The 26,766-nt window shown below is 36.2% G+C and overlaps 1 protein-coding gene across 1 annotated transcript in view; it reads right to left on the bottom strand.

Moving 5' to 3' along the window:
- Positions 1-1,289: 1,289 nt before the first annotated feature.
- Positions 1,290-26,766, bottom strand: part of TBCA (tubulin folding cofactor A) — an 83,309-nt gene continuing 57,832 nt past the window's right edge. Inside the window, exons 2-4 of the mRNA XM_021084475.2 lie at positions 14,474-14,579; positions 4,661-4,747; positions 1,290-1,559 (exon numbers count right to left, since the gene is read on the bottom strand). Of these exons, the coding sequence (XP_020940134.1) occupies positions 1,479-1,559; positions 4,661-4,747; positions 14,474-14,579 (274 nt within the window). The 3' untranslated portion in view covers positions 1,290-1,478. The remainder of the gene's footprint in view (positions 1,560-4,660; positions 4,748-14,473; positions 14,580-26,766) is intronic.

A 26,766-nucleotide genomic window follows, 5' to 3' on the forward strand; every position in this document is an offset into this window, starting at 1 on the left:
TTAAAATTCCAGTTTTCTTATTTTTTCAATTATGAATTTTAAAGTTTAAATGTTCTTATTGCTACTTTGGTTCATTACATCCTGGCTTAAGTTGGTAATGTAATGCTCATACACATTTTCTAGAAACACAAGAAAACTAAATGAGTTGTCATGTATTTTTGGAAAATAAACTCAAATGATTAAGTAATGGATTTACAATAGTACTGGGGAAAAGCTTTGTGATGAAACAATACCCTCTTCTACTCAATCAAGATAATCCTGGTTTGGCTATGGCCAGTGCATGCTGTAGCTGGCTTGTATTTTCCCAACTGTGTGTGCAGTGATATCATGTTAGTAGCTTAAAATCGGTCACAGTGGGAGTATTCACACTATAGAAATCAGCAAAAGCTACAAATCAGAGGTTCCTTTCCATTTTGAAAAGTTATTAAACATTTCGTAGCACAACACTGACAACAGGCATTATTCCTTTAAGACACAATTCTATTCTCTATTGTTCATAAGAACCTTATTCTGGAAGATCTATACATGGCTTGTGTTTTGTTTTCTGTATAAATTCGTCTTTCTGGAAAAAGATTTAAATGTTTCCCATTAGTTCATAGTAATGGAAATATTAGAATTTCATTGTAAAGGAATAAATAAGTAAGACTATATTTACAGAGAGGTTCTTACTTTTCTTTTCTGGGAGTTGAAGTCTATTTGGAATAAATTGCTTAAAATTTGTATTTTCATCTTAAAAAAAAGTATCATATATTAAACTTAATCCAAGCTTAATCAGTGAAATATCTGGACTTTAAATAGAACCTAAAAGATTTTAATTCCCTGTCAAAATGGCTATTAGGAGTTCCCGTCCTGGCTCAGTGGAAACTAATCTAACTGGAATCCATGAGGCTGCAGGTTCGATCCCCGGCCTCCACTCAGTGGGTTAATAAGGATCTGGTGTTGCAGCGAACTGTGGTGTAGGTTGCAAACATGGCTTGGATCCCTTGTTGCTGTGGTTGTGGTGTAGGCCAGCGACTACAGCTCCAATTTGACCTCTAGCCTGGGAACCCCTATGCTGCAGATGTGGCCCTAAAAAATAAAAAAAATTAAAAAAAAAAAAAAAGGCTATGATATGGGAGTTCCCTGGTGGTCTAGTGGTTAGGACTCAGTGCTTTCACAGCTATGGCCTGGGTTCAATTCCTGGCCTGGGAATTAAGATCTCACATCGAGCTGCTGCAATGTCAAGGGCAAAAAAAAAAAAAAAAAGCTATTATTTAATGAGAAAAGGTTAATTAAAATACTCTGTAAAGTATGAAAGAAGCAATTTTATTAGATGAACTCATTTATTTGACACATTAAATTAGGCAAAGAAAAATATATGCACTGCATAAAAAGAATCGCATTTTCATACTACTCGAACACATAGCAGTGGTCAAAAATAATGAATTGTGGAATGGATCCCAGGATTTAATGCAAAAAACACTCTATACAGAAAAACTTTAGGCTTCTAACTTCACTGAATCCAGTACTAAACGTGCCTCCTTATATTCCTCAGCTTCTTCCAAGTCTTTTTCACTCTCCTGAAATGAAATAAAATAAAAATTTGTTTATCATTCTCGAATTTCATTACTTTGTTATTTACTCAGGTATTACAACCTATCAATGTAAGCAGCTCAAAAATTAATAGGCGGCTCTAAAAGGATCTCAGGCGTCATCTATAGTAGAATTCCACAGAGGTCTGAAGAACAATTTTGATCTTGCATTACAAGTAGGGGAAAAAAGAAGAGGTTTGGCTTTGTGTTCTCATACAGTAAGTGAAAAACATGGTCATTTAAAGCTATTGGCAGTAAGTAATTTAAGTAATTAAATGAAAGCCTCAGAAAAATTTTTTAAAAACTATATTCTCGTTTTGTCAACACATCACTGTACAATGGGATTATTAATAGTGCACTAAAAGTAAAAAAATATTTACTAACATGTTACATATTATAAAAAGTTTTTTGTATAAAGCATCAAGGAGAAAATCTTTAAATATCAGAAAATGGAAGTTGTTAGTAGTTTGTCTTGAGTGATTGGAGGATTATTTTTTTTGGTCTGAAAAAATAATCACACCAAAAATAATCCTCCAAAAATAATCCTTCAACCACTCACAATAACAAAGATGACTATTAATGTCACAGAATTAAGCACAAAGAGTTACCTTTGAATCTGGAAAGGTAAACTGTCTGCTTGTTAATGAATATTATATACCCTACTACAAGGAAACAAACTACTAACAGCTTTCATTTTCTAATATTTAAAGATTGAGTTTTTCCTTCATATTTCATACAGAAAACTTTTACTAAATATTGTAATGGTAACAGATAAATGATATAAATCATCTAAGTTACTATAAATCATCTAAGTTACTGTGCACAGCAAATTTTAATTCTCTCTCTCTCTCTTTTTTTTTTTTTTTGCTTCTTTTTTTTTTTTTTTTGCTCCATACGCCGTGGGGTATGGAGATTCCCAGGCGAGAGGTTGAATCAGAGCTATAGCTGCTGGCCTATGCCACAGCCACACCAATGCAGGATCTGAGCGAGTTGCGACCTACACCACGACTCATGGCAATGCAGGATCCTTAATCCACTGAGCAAGTCCAGGGGTCGAACCTGCATCCTCATGGATGCTAGTCAGATTCATTAACTGCGGAGATATGATGGGAACTCCACAGGTTTTAATTCTTAATAAATATATAAAGCTATTGTCAGCAACTCATGCCAAGTCAAAAGATGGCGATAAACAGTTACAGAGCAGTGGAAATAAAGTGTGTATGTATTTAATATGAAAATTTACAGCAAAAAAGATGATTTGCTTAATTCAGACTATAGGTAAGAACTTCTTAAAACTCTATATTACATCTAAACATGTCTTTGTTCTCTGTCAAGAAATATAAACTCTTTGAGGGTAAAGATATTGCTGAATATATCCTCACACATGAATATATCATCCAAAGACAGGATTAGAAATCAAGCAATTTCTATTACTTTCTCAGCTACTAGATTCATGAGAGGAAAAAGCATTTAAATTGGCAGGAAATACAAATGATGCTTCTGTTTGGGGTAATATTTTAATAGAGTAATTATCTCCTGCTTTCATGTATCTTTTATTTTAAATCCACAGCTTTATTTTTGGCTTTAAAGAGAGTTATTGTGCCTTTACAAGGTTCCTAAATATGAGTTCTGTGTCAAAAGTAAAGTAAAATGTGAGTATTTCTCTTTTTCCTACAGATTTAGTCCTAATTTTTCTTTTCTTTTCTTTTCTTTTTTTTTTTTTTGTCTTTTTGCCATTTCTTGGGCCGCTCCTGCGGCATATGGAGGTTCCCAGGCTAGGGGTCGAATCGCAGCTATAGCCGCTGGCCTACACCAGAGCCACAGCAGCACAGAATCCGAGCCGCGTCTTTGACCTACATCACAGCTCACGGCAACGCCGGATTGTTAACCCAATGAGCAAGGGCAGGGATCGAACCTGCAACCTCATGGTTCCCAGTCAGATTCGTTAACCACTGCGCCACCACAGGAACTCCTAGTCCTAATATTATTATGCTGGTGAGAAAACAGATCTCATTCCTTTTCACATGATCATTCTGAAAAAGCCTCACACTATTTTTGCTTTATAGGGAACAACTTTGAACCAGGAGACAGCTATGTAGCTAGTAATCAGTATTAACTTAAGAAGGAGAAATATAAAATGAGAGCAGTAAATATTAGAATTCATCAAATTATCATCAAGCAGCAATAACAGTTGGCTTGTACATAGTATTGTGCCTTTCTCTTTACTCAATAAGAAATAAGACAACTTTTTTTTTTTTTGTCTTTTTGCCATTTCTTGGGCCGCTCCCGTGGCATATGGAGGTTCCCAGGCTAGGGGTCGAATCGGAGCTGTAGCCACCAGCCTACACCAGAGCCACAGCAACGCGCGTCTGCGACCTACACCACAGCTCACGGCAACGCCGGATCGTTAACCCACTGAGCAAGGGCAAGGATTGAACCTGCAACCTCATGGTTCTTAGTCGGATTTGTTAACCACTGCGCCACGACGGGAACTCCAACTTTTCATTTTTTTAAGCTCCTTTTGAAAACGATGCTGCCACTGTATCACAAGACATTTATACCAGCAAGTATGACAACAGTGTTCTCCAGCTCCAAGTTGATAGGAGAGGATTGCCTATATATTACAGGGTTATTTTTCCTGTCTCAAATCACTTTAGGTTTGATTTAGAAATAACTCCAAAACCTTTTTAAAAGGGCCCCAAATCATTTGAAACATTTGGATCTTTTAAAATTGCAAACAGACTACTCACCTTTAATGTGACAAAAAAAATCTTTATGTACAAAAACCAACTAATTCAAGACACTGCTGGACAATATAGTACTATGAATACCTATCATGATAACACAAATATATTTAATTAACTAAGTTTAAATAAATAAACTAAAATGCTAGACACAGTATTTTTACTGAAGGCATAACTTAAAATACCATCTAAATTCCAATAATTATTTAAAAATAAACTGGTACACTAAGCAAGTACACAAAATATGTCACCAACTAGTTTTCAGTGTTAAGTATTTAAAATTCTGGGCTTCCATGTATTAGATTGAAAAAAATCTGAAACATAAGACAGGTAAGTATCACTTACTAGTAACTGCAGAAGATCGGTATATGCAGCTTCCAACCTGCGCTGGCAATCTGGGATCATCATCCGGGACTCTTGCAGGATCTCTGCCTATAAGGAGAATCTTTGTGAGACATGCAGAGATGGTATAACTTATGCGTTTAGTCTATACCTCTGAAAATACAGAAAATGATTTAGAGGAATCAGAGAAAATATTATGGTTATGTTAAATGGCTCAATATTTTAATTTTAATTGTATTTATTAGAAGTTAGAAAGAATGACTATCATTCTATAAAATATGCAAAGTACAAGTTTTAGATCTGAACCTTTTTGGTAATCACCTTCTCATGCTAAGTGAAAATTAACTGGAAAAGCTTTTCATAGAGCATTTATTTAAAAAGGCTATTAAAATAAACTGTTTCTCCTGCTGTCACAAAGCACCTTTATCCAAAATGGGATCAGCTGGTTATATAAATATCTCCTGCATCTTTTGAGTAATAAAGAAAAACAGTGTTCAGATAATATCACATGGAGATAATTACTGCATGAAAAAAGTTATTGAGTTATTGATCACATCGTGTGCACACTGCAGGAGGTTCTCACTGAAAGACAGAGGTAAAGAAAAATGAAAAACAGAGACCAGCAGGTTCATATTTTTGATGCTTATCATGCATAAAAAGTTATTACTTATCCTTGTGCTTCATTTTAGGAGAGAGATTATTCTCCCCATGCAGTTTGATCCAAATTACCAACCTGGCACCCCTCTGAATCTGAACTTCTGTCTATTTCTCCCGAAGATAGACAGTGTAGAATTAAACACAGGAATCTTTATTTTGGAGGATATTTCTAGACTTAAAAATCCATCATTTGAAGCTGTATTGTAACATATTAAGTTATAAAAAAAGAAAAAAATCAAATAGTTGGCTGAGAAACCCAATCAATAAGAGGGTAAAGAGCAGATCAGATCAGATGTTGGATCTCAAATAAATCTTTTTCCTAAGGAAGAAAGAAGCTTTATTTCCTTAAACTATTCCCAGAAAGAAACACAGACCGTTTAAACATTTCTTTCAAAAAATGGTTGGTCAAATATCTTTGGTTAAATAGGTATTAAATCTGAACTAGAACTGAGACACTTTATCACTTCACATAAAATAAAGATAATTTAATGGTAATCATACTATATTTTAATAGAAACTTTAATCTCACTACCTTCTTCCTTTGCCCAATAGTTTTGTCATAGCTCACAATGTAAATAAAAATCATAATTATAATATGCAAGGATGCTATCTATCTACCTCTCTTTTCTCAGGTGAGAATCTATTGCTGAACTTGTAATTCTTTTACCAATAAGGCACATGTTGAAAATTTCAAACACAGGATCATGACTTTATTTCATAGCTAATCATTCTATGCCTAAATAATTAAATGATTTGCCACTAAATCATTTTTGTGTTTCAATACATGTGAAAAATCACTGATGAGGACATTTCGTTGGATAAGCAATTCGTATTTCCTCTCCTATGGACTTTCCTTGAGAATAGCTTATAGGAATTAAACAGGATGAAATGAATATAAAGAACTGGGTCAAACACATGATAAGCCAAAATACTTGTAAAGTTTGCCTGGAAAGCTTCAGTGTTGTCACTAAAATGAACTTAAAAAAATGCTATCCAAAATAATTTCTATTCTTCATTATTCTGTCTACTACTATAGAACAAAACTCCTCAATAAGTCTATCAAAACAGGGCTCTGACTTGAGTACGGCCAAAGCTCAGTCTCTCCCATACACCAGCCCCAATTCATATAATGAGCTTACTCTGTGAAAAAAAGAGAAGGTCTCACCCTCCAATCCGTATAGGAAAATAAACATGAAAATTAGCACTTTACACTGCTTCAAGAAGACGATGCCACAGGGAACCAAAGGTATACAGTAGAGTGAAAACTATGATTAGGAATCTATGAACCACAACTTTATCAAGGCCATAAATCATATACTTTCTCTTCCTACAATGAATTACAACTGCCAAGAATAACTTTAAAAGACAGTATATAACATGACTATATAGTAAAGACACCCCTCAAAATAAATAAGTAAACTAAGAGTATTTTCATTCATAGTGTTCCCCTTGGGTGGGACTCTCTCCAATGAATGGTATCTCTGTTTAAAATACCTGGATAGACTGTCAGTTTATGTTAGTGCTGAGTATGACAAGACTGAGGTTAAGTCAGGATCTTGGCACAGAGCTGGAGGTACAAGGAAGCTTAGGAGAATGTGTCCATTCTCTTAAGTAGGATGAAGTCCTACTAATATCTTACTCTTTTTAAAACAAGCTATGATTTTTTTTGGGGGGGAAAGTTATTCAGGTAAAATAGATGTTGGGGGAGGCTTAGCAGCGCTCAGATTATAACAATGAATAAACCAATAAGCTAAAATCGGACCAATTTTTTAATAAACAAACCTATATAAATTGGAAAGGAAAAGCCCTGTTGGCAGATCTTCATTTTTTTCAGAAAGAAGAGTCTGGAATAATCTAGCAAATGGCAAGTTCTTTTGCTATTTTCAACCAGGATAAGGTTTCTAGGTTCTTTAGTGGTCCAGATCATTCACCCAGGGCTGGCTATACCTGAAATAATCTATAGACACTCTAATATTGGCTACTGGCTGCTTTTGGAACCAATGGTAACTGCATTAGTTTGTCAAATTGAGCTCTAGAGTACTTCGGTGATAACTAGAACAATGGTTAAGTCTTTCCTTCTACATAGTGGTAAAATGGTAATGTGACAATAAACATGTCAAGAAATCTATCGATGAAAGAAAGTGCTAACTAAATATGGTGATGGATATGTTAGCAACTTGACTGTAGTGATATTTCACAGTGTATATCAAATCATCATGCTACAAATCTTGAATGTATACTATTTTAAACTGTCAACTATACTTCAATAAAGCTGGGGGGGAGACATAAAGACACTCTAAGAAACAGAATCATAGAGTCAGAGGGACATAAGTGGTCAACTAGTCCAGTCTCCTCAATTTATGAATGATAAACTCGAGTCCCAGAGGGATTAGCAATTGACAGGGTCTGAGTTACAGCTCATAACTCTAATTTCAATTTTAGCATGTGAATTAGTGGTGGTAGCCATAAGTGTCCAAGTTGGCCCCCAATGATCCTCACCTCCTTGTATTCTCCTTGAAATGGTAACTCTATTAGTTACTCTTGTGTGGTCGCCTCCCACAATAAATTTGGTTTGGCAATGAGTGACCAATAGAATTTGGTGAAGGGGTATTTTGGGACTAAAGTCCTAAAGCAGGATCTTTAGCCTTGCAACTTTCACATGGACCTCTTGAAATGATCATTTTTGGGAAACCCTTCTCTTAGGACCCAGTCACCATGTCATGAAGAAAAAAAGAAACGGAAAGAAAGAAATTCATTTGATTTGTGTTTTGTAGTTAGCGATGAGTGGTTAAGGATGGATAAGAAAAATCTGATGTGTCAAAAGTAACCTGGGCTGTAAGCCCTGACATTATCAATTGCTACTTAAATACGAAGGGTCTAAATTCACCAGCTAAAACCCAGAGAATCACAGACTGGATCCAACTACATACAGTCTACAAGAAACTCTCTTCAAACATAATGAAATAGGTTAAAAATAAAAGGATGGAAAAAATACATCATGCAAACATTTAAAAAAAGAGCAGGAGTGGGTATATTGATATTGGACAAAATAGACTTAAGAGCAAAAAAATTATAATGGACATGGATATCTCATAATAAAATGATCAACTCCCCAAGAAAACATAATGATCCTAAACATGTACACACTAAACAAAAGAGTTTCAAAATACATAAAACAAGAATTGATAAAACTCAGGAGTTGCTGCTGTGGTGAATTAGGTTAAGAATCCAAATGTAGTGGCTAGGGTTACTGCATGGGTTTGATCCCTGGCAAGTCCAATCCAGCAATTAAGAGAATTATACAACACAATCAAGCCATCAAGCAGATATGCCAGGCTGGTTCAGTATCTGAAAACTAATCCATAATTATTAACAGGCAGAAGAGGAAAACTCACTTACCCTTACTAAGTGACACAGAAAAAGCATTCAACAAAGTCCAACATCCATTCAAAACAAAAACATTCAACAAACTATGGACAGAGGGGAATTTCCTCAACTTGAAAAAGACCATCTACAAAAGCCCAACAGCTAACATTTATGTAATGGTAAAAAACTAAATACTATCTTCCTAAGATAGGGAACAAGGTAAGGATGTCCACTCTCACTGCCCCTAATTCAACATAGCATTGTAAGTTCCAGCCAAGACCAAGAAGGCAAGAAAAAAAAAGACACACAGATTTAAAAGAAACAATGTTCACTGATTGGACGACCCAACATAGTAAAGATGTTAATTCTCCTCAAGCTGATCCATAGGTTTAATGCAATTCTTATCAAAATCTTAGCAAAGCATTTATAGATACAGACAATCTTATTTTAGAATTTTTATGGAAAGGCAAAGAAACTAGAATAGGTAAAAGAATTCTGCAACAAGAGAAAAGAAAAGAAGCAAGTGAGAAGACTCATTCTTCCCAATGTTAAGGTTCACTACACAGCTACAGTAACTGAAACAGTGTGGTACTGGTAAAGGGACAGAAACAGATTAATGGGCCAGAAAAGAACCCCAAAATAGACCCACACAATAAGTCCAACTGGTTTCTGACAAAGATACCAAAGCGTTTCAATGAAGGACGAATAACTTTTTCGACAAATGCTGCTGGAGGAGCAACTAGGCACCCATAAGCAAAAAGACAAACCTTGATCTAAACCTCACACCTTACGTAAAAATTACCTCAAAATCAATCAGAATCTTGAATGTAAAACACAACTTTTAGGAAAAAAGAGAAGATTTTTAGGACCTAGGTCTAGGCAAAGAGGCTTGAGATCAAAAGTATGATTCACAAAATGAAGATGGAAGTGAGATGTTCTCAAAGTTAAGACCTGTTGCTCAGTAAAAGCCTGTGTTAGGAGCATAAAAAGACAAATTACAGACTAAAAGAAAATATTTGCAAACCTCATATCCAACAAAGGGCATTTATCTAGAAAATATTAAAAATTCTCAAAACTCAAAAGGAAAAAAATTAAGCATCTCATTATAAAGTGGGCAGAAGACATGAACAGACATTTCTCTGAAAAGGATGTGCAGATGGGCAATAAGCAAATGAGAAGATGTGCAACATTATTAGCCGCTAGGGAAATCTAAATTAAAAGCACAATCATAGGTTACTATACACTTATCATATAGGTGATGTGGCTAAATGCTAAAATAAAAAAAAGCGGTAACACCAAATGCTCATGAGGATGTGGGGAAATTGAACCATGTAAATATCACTGGTAGGAACGTAAAATGGTACAGCATCTCAGAAAAGAGTTTGGTTTTAAAACAAAAAAGGTACTAATATGACCCAGAAATTGCTTGAGCATTTACCCTGGAAAAATGAAAACTTATACTCATGTAAAAATTGTACATGAATGTTCCTAACAGCTTTTTTCCTATCAGCCCAAACCTGGAAACAATCCAAAAATCCTCTAAGGGTTAAACTGTGGTACATCCATGGCACGAACACTATTCAGCAACAGTAAGATCCTTACTACTGATACATTCAATGACCTCAATGGACCTCAAGAAATTATGTGAAGTAGAAAAAGTCAATTTCAAAAGGTTATTAGATACCATGTGACTCCATTCCATGTTATACAACATTCTTGAAAGTGTTAATTATTTAGGATTCAAGGGGTGTAGAGAACAGGGGCTATAAAAAGATGGCACAAGGTAGTCTGGTGATGGAATAGCTCTCCATCGTGATTATGGAAGTAGTTACACATGATATACATGTGATAGATTATAAAGAATTAGACACACACACAAATGAGTACATGTATAACTAGCGAAAAATAAATAAGCTCTGTGATGTATGGATGTCAGTTTCATGGTTTGGACACTGTAATATAACATGCAAGATGCTATGCTGTAAGAGGAATGGCAAAGGGTATATAAGATTACCCTGAACATTTTTTGCAACTTTCTATGACTCTAATATAATGAAAAAACTCTAATATAATGAAAAAACAAACAAAAACAAAAACAAAAAACAAAAAACAAAAAACAAAAAACAAAAACAAAAACAAAAACAAACAAAAAGCGAGTGTATAAATTAAACACCATTTATAAACCTGCGTATATATATCAAGAGACAAAAATAATTTAATTACTGATATTAAAAAATCAGATGTTTCTTGTAGAATCAGCCATGCGAGAGACCCTTGGTCAAATTCTTCTTTGTGGACTGAAACCTCTTACTATTTTCCATAATAAAAAATTTCCCCTTTAGTTTTAGGAAAAAGAATATCAAACTGTGAATGTTAACACATGTTTCAAGTAAATCACAAAAAAGTGTGTGTGTGCATCTTTCTCAAAAGACAAATTTCACAATATTGCAATTATATATAATAACTGCAAAGTTTTTGTGAGAAATTTTGGTTAAAAATTGTACCAGTTTGTCATGAAATACTACTTCTAGAAAATAAGAGATAAGTTACCTTAGGTAAAACAACAGAGGTATGTTTGTTGTTATTACCAATCATTTCTGCTCCAGAGCAGCTTAAAAAAAAAAAAAAAAAAAAGAATACCTTCACTGGTTGAGGGCAAAATCCTTTGTATCCATCCCTAATTGGGGGATGAGGAAGTTGGAGGAAAAAAGGATTATTGTAAGCAGAAAGTTAAAATCAATATTTAGTCAATATTTGAATGCTGTGTTACACTGTTTAGCCAGAAAAGGAAGGACAGCAGAATAATTCTTTCACTGGTATTTTGGCCACTTAGGGTCCTGAAACTTCTGCCTTGCTATTTATTTTTTTAAAAGGCAAATTCAGCCTAGTTCAGGAAAGAATAGTTCAGCAATCAGTTTCAGGTAAGAAGTTTGCCAGGGATTAAGAGATAGCAACATACATGTGTGTTACAAAATAGGGCTAGTTCAAAAGATCTGGGAAAGCCAGAGACAAATGGAAGTGAGTGAGAGAAGAGCCAAGGTAGTGAAAGTGACAGGGAATGGCATTTAGCTCAGAAGAGGAAGAAATACAGGGAGAAGAGTAGAGAACCCACAAAATCTGGCACTTGGCTTCCTTGACATTAGTTATGAGGGGCATTGGCAAATGTCAAGAAACAATTACTGAACTTAAATTGGTGGGCAATTAGGAACAGAACAGTGCTTCTGGCAGTGCAACTCTCCTTGTATATGATAAAAAAAAAAAAAAAACAACAAAAAAAAAACAATGGCTAGCCACACTATAGCTAAGCTAGGAAAAGAAATTTAGAAATGCATGTAGGCTGGACTAAAGTAAAGACAAGGTTTTATGAGACACTGAAACAAAATTGCAGCTAACAACTTCATACACTGCAAGTTGAGAATAGCAGAAAACAGAAAAATTTATTACTCTATAATTAGATACAGGACGGTATTCCTGAATTTAAGTATGAGGCTGACTATGAATCTAGGAAATCATAAACTATGACCACTGGGACAAAAGAATTTTTATTATTTTTTATTTAATTTTTAATTTTTATTTTTTTAGCTTTTTGGGGCCGCACCTGTGGCACATGGAAGTTCCTTGGCTAGGGGTCGAACTGGAGCTACGGCTGCTGGCCTACACCACAGCCAGAGCAACATGGGATCTAAGTGGAGTCTGTGACCTACACCACAGCTCATGGCAACGATGGATCCTTAACTCACTCAGTGAGGCCAGGGATCGAATCCGCATCCTCATGTATACTAGTGAAGCTCATTACTGCTGAGCCACTATGGGAACTTCAGAAAAAAGAATTTTTAAATGGCTGAGTGTAGAGGGCTTTTGAACAAAAACTTTTCCCTGATATATCTGCTATATCTGTAGTCAACGATATAACCATTAAGTGGCTATTACTTTTAAATAACAATTAGAACACAGGATTCCATAAAGAATTAATCACCTATCAAGTAGTGATTTTATTGAAAGATGGTCAGTATAAAAACACAAATAAAATAAGACAGATTCTGTGATAATCTGACTTTGTTTGTAGAACTTTATTTAGAAAGGAAACACAGGAGTTCCTGTCATGGCTCAGCAGAAATGATCTGACTAGTACCCATGAGAACGTAGGTTCAATCCTTGGCCTTGCTCAGTGGGTTAAGGATCTGGCGTTGCTGTGAACTGTGGTGTAGGTCATAGACACAGCTCAGATCTGGCATTGCTGTGCCTGTGGTGTAGGCCAGCAGCTACAGCTCCAATTCGACCCCTAGCCTGGGAACCTCTATATGCCGTGGGTGCAGCCCTAAAAAAAAAAAAAAAAAAAGACAAAAAAGAAAGGAAACACATTCCCCATTCCACGTAACTTACAACTCATTCTAGCAATAGGGCTATTTCAAAATACATTATTGGTGATGAAAAGAACAGGGCCAAGTAAAAAGTTAAATAAGGTCACTAGCTACACAACTGGGAAAACAAGCCTGATGGGGTCCCAGGGCCTGGATGAAATAAGTGATACACTAGTTAAAATGTTTCTCACTAGATGTGGAAAAACAAAAAGAGGACATTAAAAGCGAGAGAGGTAAAAAAGTGACATAAATATTTATGGAAGGATATATTTAAAAAGAATTTAACATCACAATTATTATGAATCAAAAAGTTACATTTCATACGTAAATTTTTTTCCTCCCACTACTGGGAGGAAAAATGCTGCTGAGGTTATGTAAGTTATGGACAAAGAAGTGATAGCAAGCCACTGATAGTTGTAACAAAGGCTAGGGTGCATAATCCACTTTAACAGAAAGGTAGCTAGGTAGTATGGGTACAGAGGTAGGTAGGCTGATAGGTTTTTTTGGTGGGCATATTAGTTCCCTTGACAGCCTCTATTTTCTCAAGGAATTATGAAACAAATGTCAACAAAAATAAATATACAATAAATGCTACGATGGGAATAAATAAGCTGTTATAAAATCACAGAAGAGGGATACCCAACTCAGTGTTGGGATGGAGCATAGGGGAGGTTTAAAGAATGAGTAAGAATTAATAAGGAGAGGGTAGGTAGGAGGGATAGGAAGAACCTCTCAGACATAAGCAGTACCTCAGAAGCAAAGGAGAAAGGGCTTGTTCAGGACACCAAAAGGCAGAACCTATGAGGTCCAGATAAGGACTAGCAAGAGATGAAGCTGGAATGATAAGTAGGTGCCAAAATCAAGAAGAGTCTTGTATGCAATGCTAAAGAGACTGAAATTTGTCATAGGATTATCAGAAGTAGCCACTGGAATGTACTCTGTGTAAGTAATTTTTGAGGCCTTTATATCAGTTTTGGGAAAATTTCAATTTAAATATACAAATATATTTAACATAAGATTAGGCCATTTTTATATTTAATACTTAAAACTGGAGAGGTAGTATTGCTTAACGGTTAAGAGTACAAATTCTAAGAGCCAGAATGGCTATGTTCAAATTCTGGGTATGCCACTTAGCAGCTGTGTGACTATGGGAAAGTTATTTAACCTGTGTCTCAGTTTCCTTATTTTTATTTATTTTATTTTTTTGGCCATGCCTGTGCCATACAGAAGTTCCACGGCCAGGGACTGAACCCACACCACAACAGCAATAGCATCAGATCCTTAACTCGCAAGGTCACCAGGGAACTCCAAGTTTCCTTATTTTTAAATGGAGTACTTAATAGGAGCTTTAGTAGGACCTTCTCAGAGGGCTAATATATTGTTAATATGGTAATCTGTAAACATTAGTTGTTATTATTTGATATAATTTTACCTGCTTTTTAATAGCATAATTCTCACCATCTTCAGCTTTCATTTTTTCAATCTTTTCTTCTTGTTGTTTTGCTTCTTTTTCATACATCACTTTTTCTTTAACCAATCTATAAATAAACCAAAAATGTTTAAGAGAATTAACTTTCTAGCAACAGACTACAAGAAACAAAGAAACTATGTAAATACAAAGCATATTTTAAAAAGCATATGTACTAGATGGAGAAGAGAAGGGAAGAAAAATACTTTAGCCAGAGATGTGAGTATGATACTATGCCCTTAAGTTTTACACCTGACTAAAGCAAGTCAATCTATCAAAGCATGGAATTCTTAAATTTTTAATTAAAAACACATTCCATTATAATAACTGTATTTATAATGTAAAAAAACACTCAAATTATATATTAACATTTCTATCGTGCTTCATTAATTTACTTAAAACTGAGTTATAATTAACAATATTACATCTGTTTCAGGGGTATAATATAGTGATTTGATATTTTTATAGATTATTAAATGATCACAATAAGACCAGCTACTATCTGTCACCATACAAAGTTGTTACAGTTATCAATGACTATATTCCTTATATTCCCTATTACTTACTTTATTTTATGGCTGGTGTTTGTATCTCTTAATCCTCTTCACCTATTTCATGTCTCCCCAATCCTCTTTCCTCTGGCAACCACCAGTTTGTTCTCTGTATCTATGCATCTGCTTCTGTTTTGTTTTGTTTTTTAGATTCCACATACAAGTGATGTCATTTGGTATTTTCTCTGGCTTATTTCACTTTTTCAATTAGTATTAACACCTTCCAGGTCCATGCATATGGCAAGGTTTCTTTGTTTCTTTCTTTCTTAAATGATAATATTCCGTTGTGTGTGTCTGACACACACACACACACCCCATGTCATCTTTATCATATATATATATATGTATATATATATATATATAAACATACAAATTTTTTTCAAATTAGAATTCTCATTTTCTTTGAATACCCTAAAGTGGAACTGCTGGATCATATTTAACATATGGTAGTTCTATTTTTAGTTTTTTGAAGAATCTCCATACAGTTTTCCATAGTGTCTGCACCAATTTACATTCCCACCAACAGTGCAGGAGGATTTCCTTTCTCTACATCCTTGCTTATTATTTGTTGCCTTCTGATAACAGCCATCCTGGCAGGTGTGAGGTGATTTCTCATTGTGGTTTTTTATTTGCATTTCTCTGATGATAAGTGATGTTGAGCATCTTTTCATGTGCCTGTTGGCCATCTATATGTCATCTTTGAAAAATGTTTATTTAGGTCCTCTGCCCATTTTTTAATCAGGTTTTTTTTTTTATATTGAGTTGTATGTGACCTTCATATAGTTTGGATATCAACTTCTTATTGGATATATTGTTTAAAAATACTTCTTTCATTCAGTAGGCTACATTTTTATTTTATTGGTAGTTTCTTCCACTGCACAAAAGCTTTTTGGTTTGATGTCCCTTTTGCTTATTCTTGCCTTTTTCCCCCTACTCTAACGAGACATAACCAAAAAGAAAAAAAAAATGGCTAAGACCAATGTCAAAGAGGTTACTGCCTATGCTTTCTTCTAAGAGTTTTATGATTTCAGGTCTTGCACTTAAATCTCTAATCCGCTTTGAGTTTATTTTTCTACATGGTGTAAGAAAGTGGTCCAATTTCATTCCTTTGCATGTAGCTGTCCAGTTATCCCAACATTATTTACTGAAGAAACTGTTTTTTCCCTAATGTATATTCTTATCTCCTTTGTTATAGATTAATTGACCATATGAGTGTGGGGTTATTTCTGGACTCTATGTTTCATTGATCTATGTGTCTGTTTTTAGGGCCAGTACCATATTGTTTTGATTACTTTGCAGTAGGGTAGGACAAAGCCTACCCTACTGCAGGCAAGTAGGGGAAGGCAATACCTCCAGCTTTGTTCTTCTTTCTCAAGATAGTTGGCCACTCGGGGATTTTGGTGCTTCTACTGTCTTGTTTTTTTTTTTTTTTTTTTTTTTTTCCCCTGTCTTTTTGTCTTTTTGAGGGCCACACCCACGGCACATGGAGGTTCCCAGGCGAGGGGTCGAATTGGAGCTGTTGCTGGCAGCCTACACCACAGCCATGGCAATGCCCGATCTGAGCTGTGTCTGTGACCTACACCACAGCTCACGGCAATGCCAGATCATTAACCCACTGAGCGAGGCCAGGGATCGAACCTGCAACCTCATGGTTCCTAGTTGGATTCGTTTCCACTGAGCCACAGTGGGACCTGTCTTGCTTTTTTTTGATATATGTTGTCTGAACTTTTACATATGTATCTGAAACAACATAATGGTAAAAGTTTAGCTTACCTGGAAAAAAAAAAAAAACCAGTATAGTGCACACCAAATTCAAAACAAAAATCAAATTATTTTCAACAAAAAAAATTGCTTAACAAGTATTCACTACGCTTAATTTCATGTCTGACCTTCCTTGTGAGGGCCTGGGATAGATAATTTAGACATGGCTGTCTAACAGACAAGTAGTGGAAACAAACAAGTATTTAATTATTAAAGCAAGAAAAGATGTTGATAGAGAGAGGTCAGGAAGATTTTCAACAAAAAGGAACAGAGCAATATGAAGCTCTGCTGATTATCTCTCATATAACCAAAATTCGATTAACCAAAAATAGTGCAATCTCCCCTAATTCTGGTTAATCAAAGTTTTAATGTAAAAGATAAGTGTAGTTCAAGAAAACAATATTCCTACATACACATTATCTAAGGAGCACAGGAAAAAAACTTTCACAGTGCCATACCTATTAAAAGCAGCTTCCTCCATCTGGCTTTCTGACTTACTTCAAGACCTATGTTACTGGGATGGAATTTAAAAATCCTATTTGAGCATGGCTTTTATCTAATTATTTTCAAAAAATATTATTAAGTGTATTTCAATATAGGATTTAATTTTCATATTCTAATAAGACTTAAAATAAGTTCATAAAGCTGAGAAATCTTTTGTCATACTACCTGGGAGACTTTTAAGTCAGATTTTATTTATTTATTTAGTCTTTTGTCTTTTTAGGGCCACACCCACAGCATATGGAGGTTCCCAGGTTAGGGGTCTAATCAGAGCTGTTGCCGCTGGCCTACACCAGAGCAACAGCAACACCAGATCTGAGCCATACTTGTGACCTACACCACAGCTCATGGCAATGCTGGATCCTTAACCCACTGAGAGAGGCCAGGGATTGAACCTGCAACCTCATGGTTCCTAGTCAGATTCGTTTTTGCTGTGCCAAGATGGGAACTCCTTAAACCTGTGTTTAAATCACCAAACCACATACTAAATATTAAAATACTAGAATGTTTCAGATTTGAATTTTGAGTTGTGAAGCAAGGCTCATCCTGTTCCTCATGCTCTTGTGCTAGTGACACAGGTGGAAGGAAATATAACAAAATGTTAACAGTATTTACAATAGGATATTATGTAACCTTCAAACTCTCATATTGAAATATCTCAGTGAAATAAACAAAGTACAAAATAGGTGTAATATTTATGTTGCCATGAATAGAAACAAACAACAAAGGATACAAAAGCAACAAATAACAAAGAACACATGAGAAATTACTATTTGGGTTACTTGAGGAGAAAAGCTCTAATGATGTGGGACAAAGATAGTCAGCTGGGAGGTAAAAAGGCTTTCATTTTATGCCTCTCAATAAAGTTCAAGGGTTTTTTCCATGGATAAGTATAATTTTTACCAAAAAAAATAGATGCTAGTAAATATCTCTGAATGGCACAATTCTGAACGATTTTAAAGTCTGCTATTTATTCCTTTAGCTGTATTTTCTAAATTTTTTAGAATAAAATGAAATTCAATTAGAAAGATACCAAAAGACACCTAACAGTTGTAATTCTTTAAACATTGTTCTCCTGGAGTTCCCGCTGTGGTGCAGTGGAAATGAATCTGACTAGGAACCATGGGATTGTGGGTTTGATCCCTGGCCTCGCTCAGTGGGTCAAGGATCTGGTATTGCTGTGAGCTGTGGTGTAGGTCGCAGATTTGGCTTGGATCTGGCATTGCAGTGGCTCTGATGTAGGTCGGCGGCTACAGCTCTGATTAGGCCACTAGCCTGGGAACCTCCATATGCCGCAGGTGTGGCCCTAAAAGGACAAAAGACAAAATAAAAATAAATAAATAAATAAATATTGCTCTCTTTTGCAAGCTTTTTGAATGCTACTGAACGAATAAGTACAAATAAAATCATATTATATCATATTATATTATTTAACGGGTTTATGGCCGCATCCGTGGCATATAGAAGTTCCCATGCTAGGGGTTGAATTGGAGCTGTAGCTGTAGGCCTACACCACAGCCACAGCAATGCCAGACCTGAGCAATATTCCACTGAGTGAGACCAGGGATTGAACCTGCAACCTCATGGTTCCTAGTTGGTTTTGTGTCCACTGCACCACAACGGGAACTTCCCCTCTAGTTAATATTTTATTTCAGTTATTGTATTTTCCATCTCTGCTTGCTTAATCTTTAAGTCTTCTATTTTTTTTGTTCAATGCTTCTCCTAATTTATCAATCTTTGTCTCCAGTTTATTTCCAAGATCTTGAATCATCTTTACTATCATTGCTTTAAAGTCTTTTTCATGGAGATTTAACATATTAAGTCTGGATTTCTGACTTCTCCTAGATGTTTTTTCATCAGGGAATACTGCAGCTACATCTGTCCTACTGGATAGAACTAAGTAGTGGATGTTGCCTGTTTTATTTTTTATTTCTTAGTGCTGCACCTGTGGCATATGGAGGTTTCCAGGCTAGGGGTTAAATCAGAGCTGTAGCTGCCTGCCAACGCAGGATCCAAACCGCATTTGCGACCTACACCACAGCTCACAGCAATGCTGGATCCTTAAGCTGCTAAGAGAGGCCAGAGATCAAACCTGTGTCCTCATGGACACTAGTCAGATTCGTTTCCACTAAGCAATGATGGGAACTCCACTATTGCCTGTTTTAGATGAGGCATGTGTTATTAACTTCGCAGGAATCACAAAATTCCCCATTTCCCAAACACTTAAGACTTGTATTTGATGCTGTAAGCAACTGAGTTTAGAATATAATGCTGGGAAACATGCAACAGTGTTATTATTTTTATTATCTTACTAGAATAATAAACAGTATTCAGAATAATAGGGATAATAAAAAATCATTGGGATCAGCAATAAGACTTTCAATATTCCTAAATTTGATAGAGTACTCAACTCCTTAAGTAAGTGAACGTAGCTGGGTTTGGATAGGCTCTAAGAAAGAAGCACATTCAACAATATCCTGTAATTCTAAGACTTTTACTTTTCTTTTTAGGGCCAAACTTGGGGCATACAAAAGTTCCCAGGCTAGAGGTTGAATAGGAACTGCAGCTGCTGGCCTCCACCATAGCTACAGTAATGCCAAAACCAAGCTGCATGTGCAACCTACACCGTAACTTGTGGCCAACACCAATCCTTAACTCACTGAGTGAGACCAGAGATTGAACCTGCATTCTCATGGATACTAGTCAGGTTCTTAACCTGCTGGGCCATGATGGGAACTCCAGTATCCTTTTTTTAGATTCCACATATAAGTGATTATTTTTCACTAACTTCACTGGGTATGATAATCTCTAGGTCCATCCATGTTGCCGCCAATGGAATTATTTCGTTCTTTTTTATGAAGGAATAATATTGCATTGTATACAGGTACCGTATCTTCTTTATCCATTCCTCTGGTGGTGGACATTTAGGTTGTTTCCGTGTCTTGGCTACTGTAAACAGTGCTGCAGTGAACACTGGGCTGCACGAACTTTTCTAATTTTGGTCTTCTCTGGATAGATGCCCAGGAGTGAGACTGCTGGATCACATGGTAGTTCTATTTTTCAGTTTTCTGAGGAACCTCCATACTGTTTTCCATAGTGGTTGTACCAATTTACATGCGCACCAACACTGTAAGAGGGTTCCCTTTCTCTGCGTCCTCTCTAACATTTATTGTTTGCAGACTTTTTGATGATGGACATTCTGTCTTGGCATAAGGTGGTACTTTTCACGTGCTTTTTTGGCCACCTGTATGTCTTCTTTGGAGAAATGTCTATTTAGATCTCTCATTTTTTGACTGGATTATTTTTTTGATATTGAGCTGCATGAATGAGTTGTGCGTATATTTTGGAAATTAATCCCTTGTCAATCATTTCATTTGCAAATATTTTCTCCCATTCTTTGGGTTCCCTTTTTATTTTATTTAGGGTTTCTTTTACTTTCCAAAAAGTTTTTAGTTTAATTAGGTCCCATTTGTTTAAATTCGTTTTTATCCTCATAACTCCATGAGGTAGATCTGAAAAGACCATGCTGTGGTTTATGGCAGAGAGTGTTCAGCCTATGTTTTCCTCTAAAAGTTTTATAGTGTCTGATCTTACATTTATGTCTTTAATCCATTTTGAGGTGTGTGTGTGTGTGTGTGTGTGTGTGTGTGGTGTTAGTGTTCTAATTTCATTCTCTTAATGTAGCTGTTCACTATTCCCAGCACCACTTATTGAAGGGACTGTCTTTTCGCCATTGTATATTCTTGCCTCATTTGCATAGACTAGTTGACCATAGGAGTGTGGATTTATCTCTGGGCTTTCTATCTGGTTCCATTGATCTATAATTCTGTTTTTGTGCCAGTACCATACTGTTTTGATGACTGTAGCTTTGTAGTATAGCCTGAAGTCAGGGAGCCTGATTCCTCTAGCTCCATTTTTCTTTCTTAGGATTGATTTGGCTATTTGGATCTTTTGTGTTTCCATACAAATATAAAAATTTTTTGTTCTAGTTCTGTGAAAAATGCCATTGGTAATTTAATAGGGATTGTGTTGAATCTGTAATTGCCTAGGGTAGTATAGTCATTTTGAAAATATTGATCCTTTCAATGCAAGATCATGGTAAATCTTTACATCACTTTGTGTTATCTTGATTTCTTGCATTGATATCTTATAGTTTTCAGAGTACAGGTCTTTCGTCTCTTTAGGTAGGTTTATTCCTAGGTATTTTACTCTTTTTTATGCAATGGTAAATGTAATTGTTTCCCTAATTTCTTTTCCTTATCTTTCATTGTTAGTATATAGAAATGCAATCAGTTTCTGTACATTAACTTTGTACCCTGCAACTTTACCAAATTCCTTGATGAGTTCTAACCATTTTCTAGCAGCATCTTTAGGATTTTCTATGTACAGTGTCAGCTGCAAAAGTGACAATTTTAGTTCTCTTTCAATCTGGACTCCTTTTATTTCTTTTTCTTCTCTGACTGCTGTGGTTAGGACTTCTAAAACTATGTTGAATACAAGTAACGAGAGTGGACATCCTTGTCTTGTTCCTGATCTTAGCAGGAATTCCTTCAGCTTTTCACTGTTGAGAATTATGTTAGCTCTAGGTTTGTCATATATTGCCTTTATTATGTTGAAGTAGATTTCCTCTGTGCCCACTTTCTGGAGGGTTTTTATCAGAAATGAATGTTGGATTTTGTCAAAAGCCTCTTCTGCATCTATTGAGAGGGTCACATAGTTTTTAATTCTTCAATTTGTTATTGCTGTGTATCACAGACTGATTTGCAGATGTTGAAAACTCCTTGCATTTCTGGGATAAGTCCCACTTGATCATGGTGTATAATCTTTTTAATGTCTTTGCTAGTTTTGGTTGAGGATTTTTCATCTATGTTCATTAGTGATGTTGACTTGTAATTTTCTTTTTTGTGGTATCTTTGTCTGGTTTTGGTATTGGGATGATGGTGGCCTCATATAATGAGTTTGGGAATATTCCTTTCTCTGCAATTTTTTTGAATAGTTTCAGAAGGATAGCTACAACTCTTCCCTAAATGTTTGATAGATATGCCTGCGAAGCCATCTGGTCCTGGACTTCTGTTTGTTGGAAGTTTTTAAATCACAGTTTCAATTTCAGTACTTGTGATTGGTCCGTTCAACTTTTCTATTTCTTCTGAGATCTGTCTTGGAAGACTGTACCTTTCTAAGAATTTGTCCATTTTTTTCTAGGTTGTCTATTTTATTGGCACATATCTGCCTGTAGTAGTCTCTTTATGATCCTTTGTACTTCTGTGATGTCCACTGTAACTTCTTTTCCATTTCTTTTTTTCCCCCTGCCATACCTAAGGCATACGGAAGTTTCCTGGTCCAGGAAGCAAATTCCAGTCAGAGCTACAATCAAAGCCACAGGTGCAGCAACACTGGATCTTTAACCCACTCTGTCAGGCCAGTGTCTCCACAGAGACGAGTCAGATGATCAACCCACTGTGCCATAGCAGGAACTCCTCATTTCTAAGTTCACTGATTTGAGCCCTCTTCCTTTTTTACTCAATGAGTCTGGTTTTTCAATTTTGTTTTATCTTTTCAAAGAACCAGCTTTTAGTTTCACTGATTTTTCTACTGTTTACTTCCTATTTATTTCTGCTCTGATCTTTATGAATTCTTTCCTTCTACTAACTTTTTGTTTGATCTTTTTTCAAGTTGCTTTTGGTGTCAGGTTAGGTTGTTTGAGAGTTTGCTTGTTCTCTGAGCTAGGTTTGTACTGCCACAAACTTTCCTTAGAACTACTTTTGCTGCTTCCCACAGATTCTTGGATCAGTGTGTCCTGTCATTTGTCTCTAGCTATTTTTTGATTTCCTCTTTGATTTCTTCAGTGACCCATTGGTTATTTCATAGCATATTGTTTAGTCCACATTTGTATTTTTTTTTGCAAATTTTTTTCTTGTTATTGATTTCTAGTCTTACTGCATTGCAGTCAGAAAAGATGCCCGATATGACTTCAGTTTTCTTAAATTTACTGAGGCTTGATTTGTGGCCCAGAATGTGATCTATCCTAGAGAATGTTCCTTGTGCACTTGAGAAGAATATATATTCTGATGCTTTTGGATGGAATGTTCTATAAATATCTATTAAGTTCATCTGGTCTAAGGCATCATTTAAGGCCTGTGTTTCCTTGTTGATTTTCTGTCTGGATGATTGGCCCACTGCTGTAAGTGGGGTTTTAAAGTCCTCCACTATAACTGTGTTACTGCTTTCTCCCTTTACAACTGTTACAAATAGCTGTATATACTGAGGTGCTGCTATATTGGTTTATGTATTTACAACTATTATATCTTCTTCTTGGATTGATTCTTTGATTAATGTTGTCTCTTGTAACCATCTTCATTTTAAACTCTATTTTATGAGTATTGCTGTTTTAGCTATCTTTTGATTTCCATTTGTATAAGATATCTTATTATTATTATTTTTTAAGGTGTGTTTAACTGTAATAGTGAAGTGAATCTTTTTTTCTTCTTCTTCTTTTTATAGCCACACATGAGGCAAATGAAAGCTCCCAGGCCAGGGGTTGAACTGGAGCTGCAGCTGTTGGCCTATGCCACAGCGACAATGGATCTGTGACCTATGCTGCAGCTTGCAGCCACAGTGGATCCTTAACCCACTGAGGGAGGTCAGGGATTGAACCCACATCCTTACAGACACTATGTCAGGTTCCTAACCCTCTGAGCCACAACAGGAACTCCTGGAGTACCTTCTTCCATACTCTCTCAGTTTCTATGTGTCCCTAGAGCTGTCATGGGTCTCTTGTACATAGTATATATATACATGGGTCTTGTTTTGTATCCATTCAGCCAGTCTATGTCTTTTGGCTGGAGCATTTAGTTCATTTACATTTAAGGTAACTATTAATATGCATGTCCTTATTGCCATTTTGTTAACTGTTTTAGGTTTTCGTTGGTCTTTTTTTCTTCCCTGTTTTCTTCTCTTGTGTTTTGATGACTATCTTTAGTGTTATGTCTGGATTGCTTTTTCTGATTTGTGTATCTATTGTATATTTTTGGTTTGCAGTTAGCATAAGGTATTGATATAGGAGTCTATATATACACAAGATTGTTTTAAGTTGCTGGCCTCTTAATTGCAAATGCATCTCTAGTATCCTGCATTTGTACTCTCTTCTCACGATAGCTGGTTTTGATGTCATATTTGTGTGTGGATGATTTCCTACCTTTATTATGTTTGCCGTTACTGTTAAGCCTTATTATTTGTAATTTTCTAGTTTTGGCCTTTTCTTTCCCACCAAGAGAAGTTTCTTCAGTATTTGTTGTACAGCTACTGAATTATCTTAGCTTTGGCTTGTCTGTAAAGCTGTTGATTTCTCCTTCAAATCTGAATGAGAGTCTTGTTGAATACGGTATTTTTGGTTGTAGGTTTTTGTTCTTTCATCACTTTAAGTATGCCATGCCACTCCCTTCTGGCTTGCAGAGTTTCTGCTAAAAAAAAAATCAGCTGATAACCTTACTGGGGTTCTCTTATGTTATCTGCTGCTTTCCCCTAGCTGTTGCAATTTTTTGTCTTTAGTTTTGTTCAGTTTTATTAATATGTCTTGGGGTGTTTCTTTTTGGGTTTATTCTATATTGTATTGGTTGTGCTTTCTGGATATCAGTGAGTGATTACTTTCTCACATGAGGGAATTTTTTGGCTATTATCTCTTTAAATATTATCTCAGGCCCTTTCTCTCCTCTCCTTCTGCACCCCTATAATCCTAATGTTGGTGAGTTTAAAATTGCCCCACAGTTCTCTTACACTGTTCTCGTTTCTTTTTATTCTTTTTTCTTTGTTCTGTTATGTGTCAGTGATATCCATCAGTCTGTCTTCCACCTTGTTAATTCTGCCTCATGCATTCTGCTGTTGATTCCTTCTAGTGAAAAAAAAAAAATATATATATATATATATATATGTTACTGTGTTGTTCATGTCTGCTTGGCTTGTGTTAATCTTTCAATATTATATTTGTTAAACATTTCTTGTAATTTATCAATCTTTGCCTCCAGTTTTTTCTCTAAGATCCTGGGTATCTTTATTGTCATTATCTAAAGTCTCTTTCATGTAGGTTACTTATCTCCACTTAACTTAGTTGTTCTTCTGGGATTTTTGCCTTATTCATCTGGCTCAAATTTCTGTTTTTTTGTACAGCTTTTTGTGTAGTCTCTTTTTTAACAAGCTATAGGGTACCTGTAGCCTCTCGCTTCTGGTGTCTGGCCCCTTGTGGCTAAAGCTGATACAAAGGCTTGTGGAAGGCTTACTGATGTGAGGGACTGGTGGCTGCCTACTGGTAGGTGGAGCTGGGTCTTGTCCCTCTGGTGGGTGAATCTTGCCTCTGGGTGTATTAGAGCTGGCTATATGCCTGGTAGGAATTTAGACAGACTATTTGCTCATAGCTGGGCTGTGTTCCAACCCTGCTTATTGTTTTGCCTGGGGCTTTTCAGCACTGATGGATAGAGCCAGCTATTTTCCAAACATGGCAGTCTCCAGAAGAGCTCACACCAATAATTAGTCCCTGGGACCTCCTCCTCCAATGTCCTGTCCCCACAGTGGGCCAAGGCTACCTCCAAGACCTGCAGGTAGGTCTGACCCATATTCTTATGGAGTCCTTGCTTTGCCCTGGGACCCAGTGCACATGAAACCCTGTGTGCACCCTACAGGAGTGCAATCTGTTTCCTCAAGATCTATGGAGCTTCTGCACTCAAGCCCTGCTGGCCTTCAATGCCAAACGCTCTGGGGGCTCCTCCCAATGCCAGACCCCCCAGGATGAGGAACCTTACATGGGGTTCAGACCTCTGAATCCTTTGGGAGAGCTTCTATGATATGTTATTTTCCAGTCTCTGGGTTGCCTGCCTGGTGGATATGGGATTGCTTATATCATGAAAGTGCCCCTCCTATCATCTCCATGTGGCTTATTTGTCTTCGGGTGTTGGATATCTTTTTTGGTAGCTTCTATTCTATTTTTTTGGTGGTTGTAGAGCAGTTAGTTGTAATTTTGGTGTTTCCGTGAAAGGAGGTGACCTTGAGGGCTTCTACTCACCCATTTTGTCCCTGATGCAGTTAAAGATATAAATTCTGTGCCTAGACCCACTGACAATTCTGGTTGGTAATCCTAGTTACCTTATTCCATTGTGCTTGTGCATAGACAACAGCAGCAATCACCCCAGCAAAACTGAAGAGACACTTAACTACATGTTGCACTTCACAAGTAAAAGTGCTGAATATTTCAAGATACTATTAGAATATCAAAACAAGCAAAAGTAGTTTTTGTTTTTTAAAAAAAGTCGTATTGTGGAGTTCCCATCATGGCGCAGTGGAAATGAATCTGACTAGGACCCATAAGGTTCCAGGTTTGATCCTGGCCTCGCCCAGTGGGATAAGGATCCGGTGTTGCTGTGGGCTGTGATGTAGGTTGAAGACACAGCTCAGATC

Source organism: Sus scrofa, chromosome 2 (assembly GCF_054392235.1).
Source record: "Sus scrofa isolate SSC_HxYL_T2T_F1_AM1 chromosome 2, Sscrofa_HxYL_maternal_Yorkshire_Landrace_v2.0, whole genome shotgun sequence".
NCBI lineage: Eukaryota > Metazoa > Chordata > Mammalia > Artiodactyla > Suidae > Sus > Sus scrofa.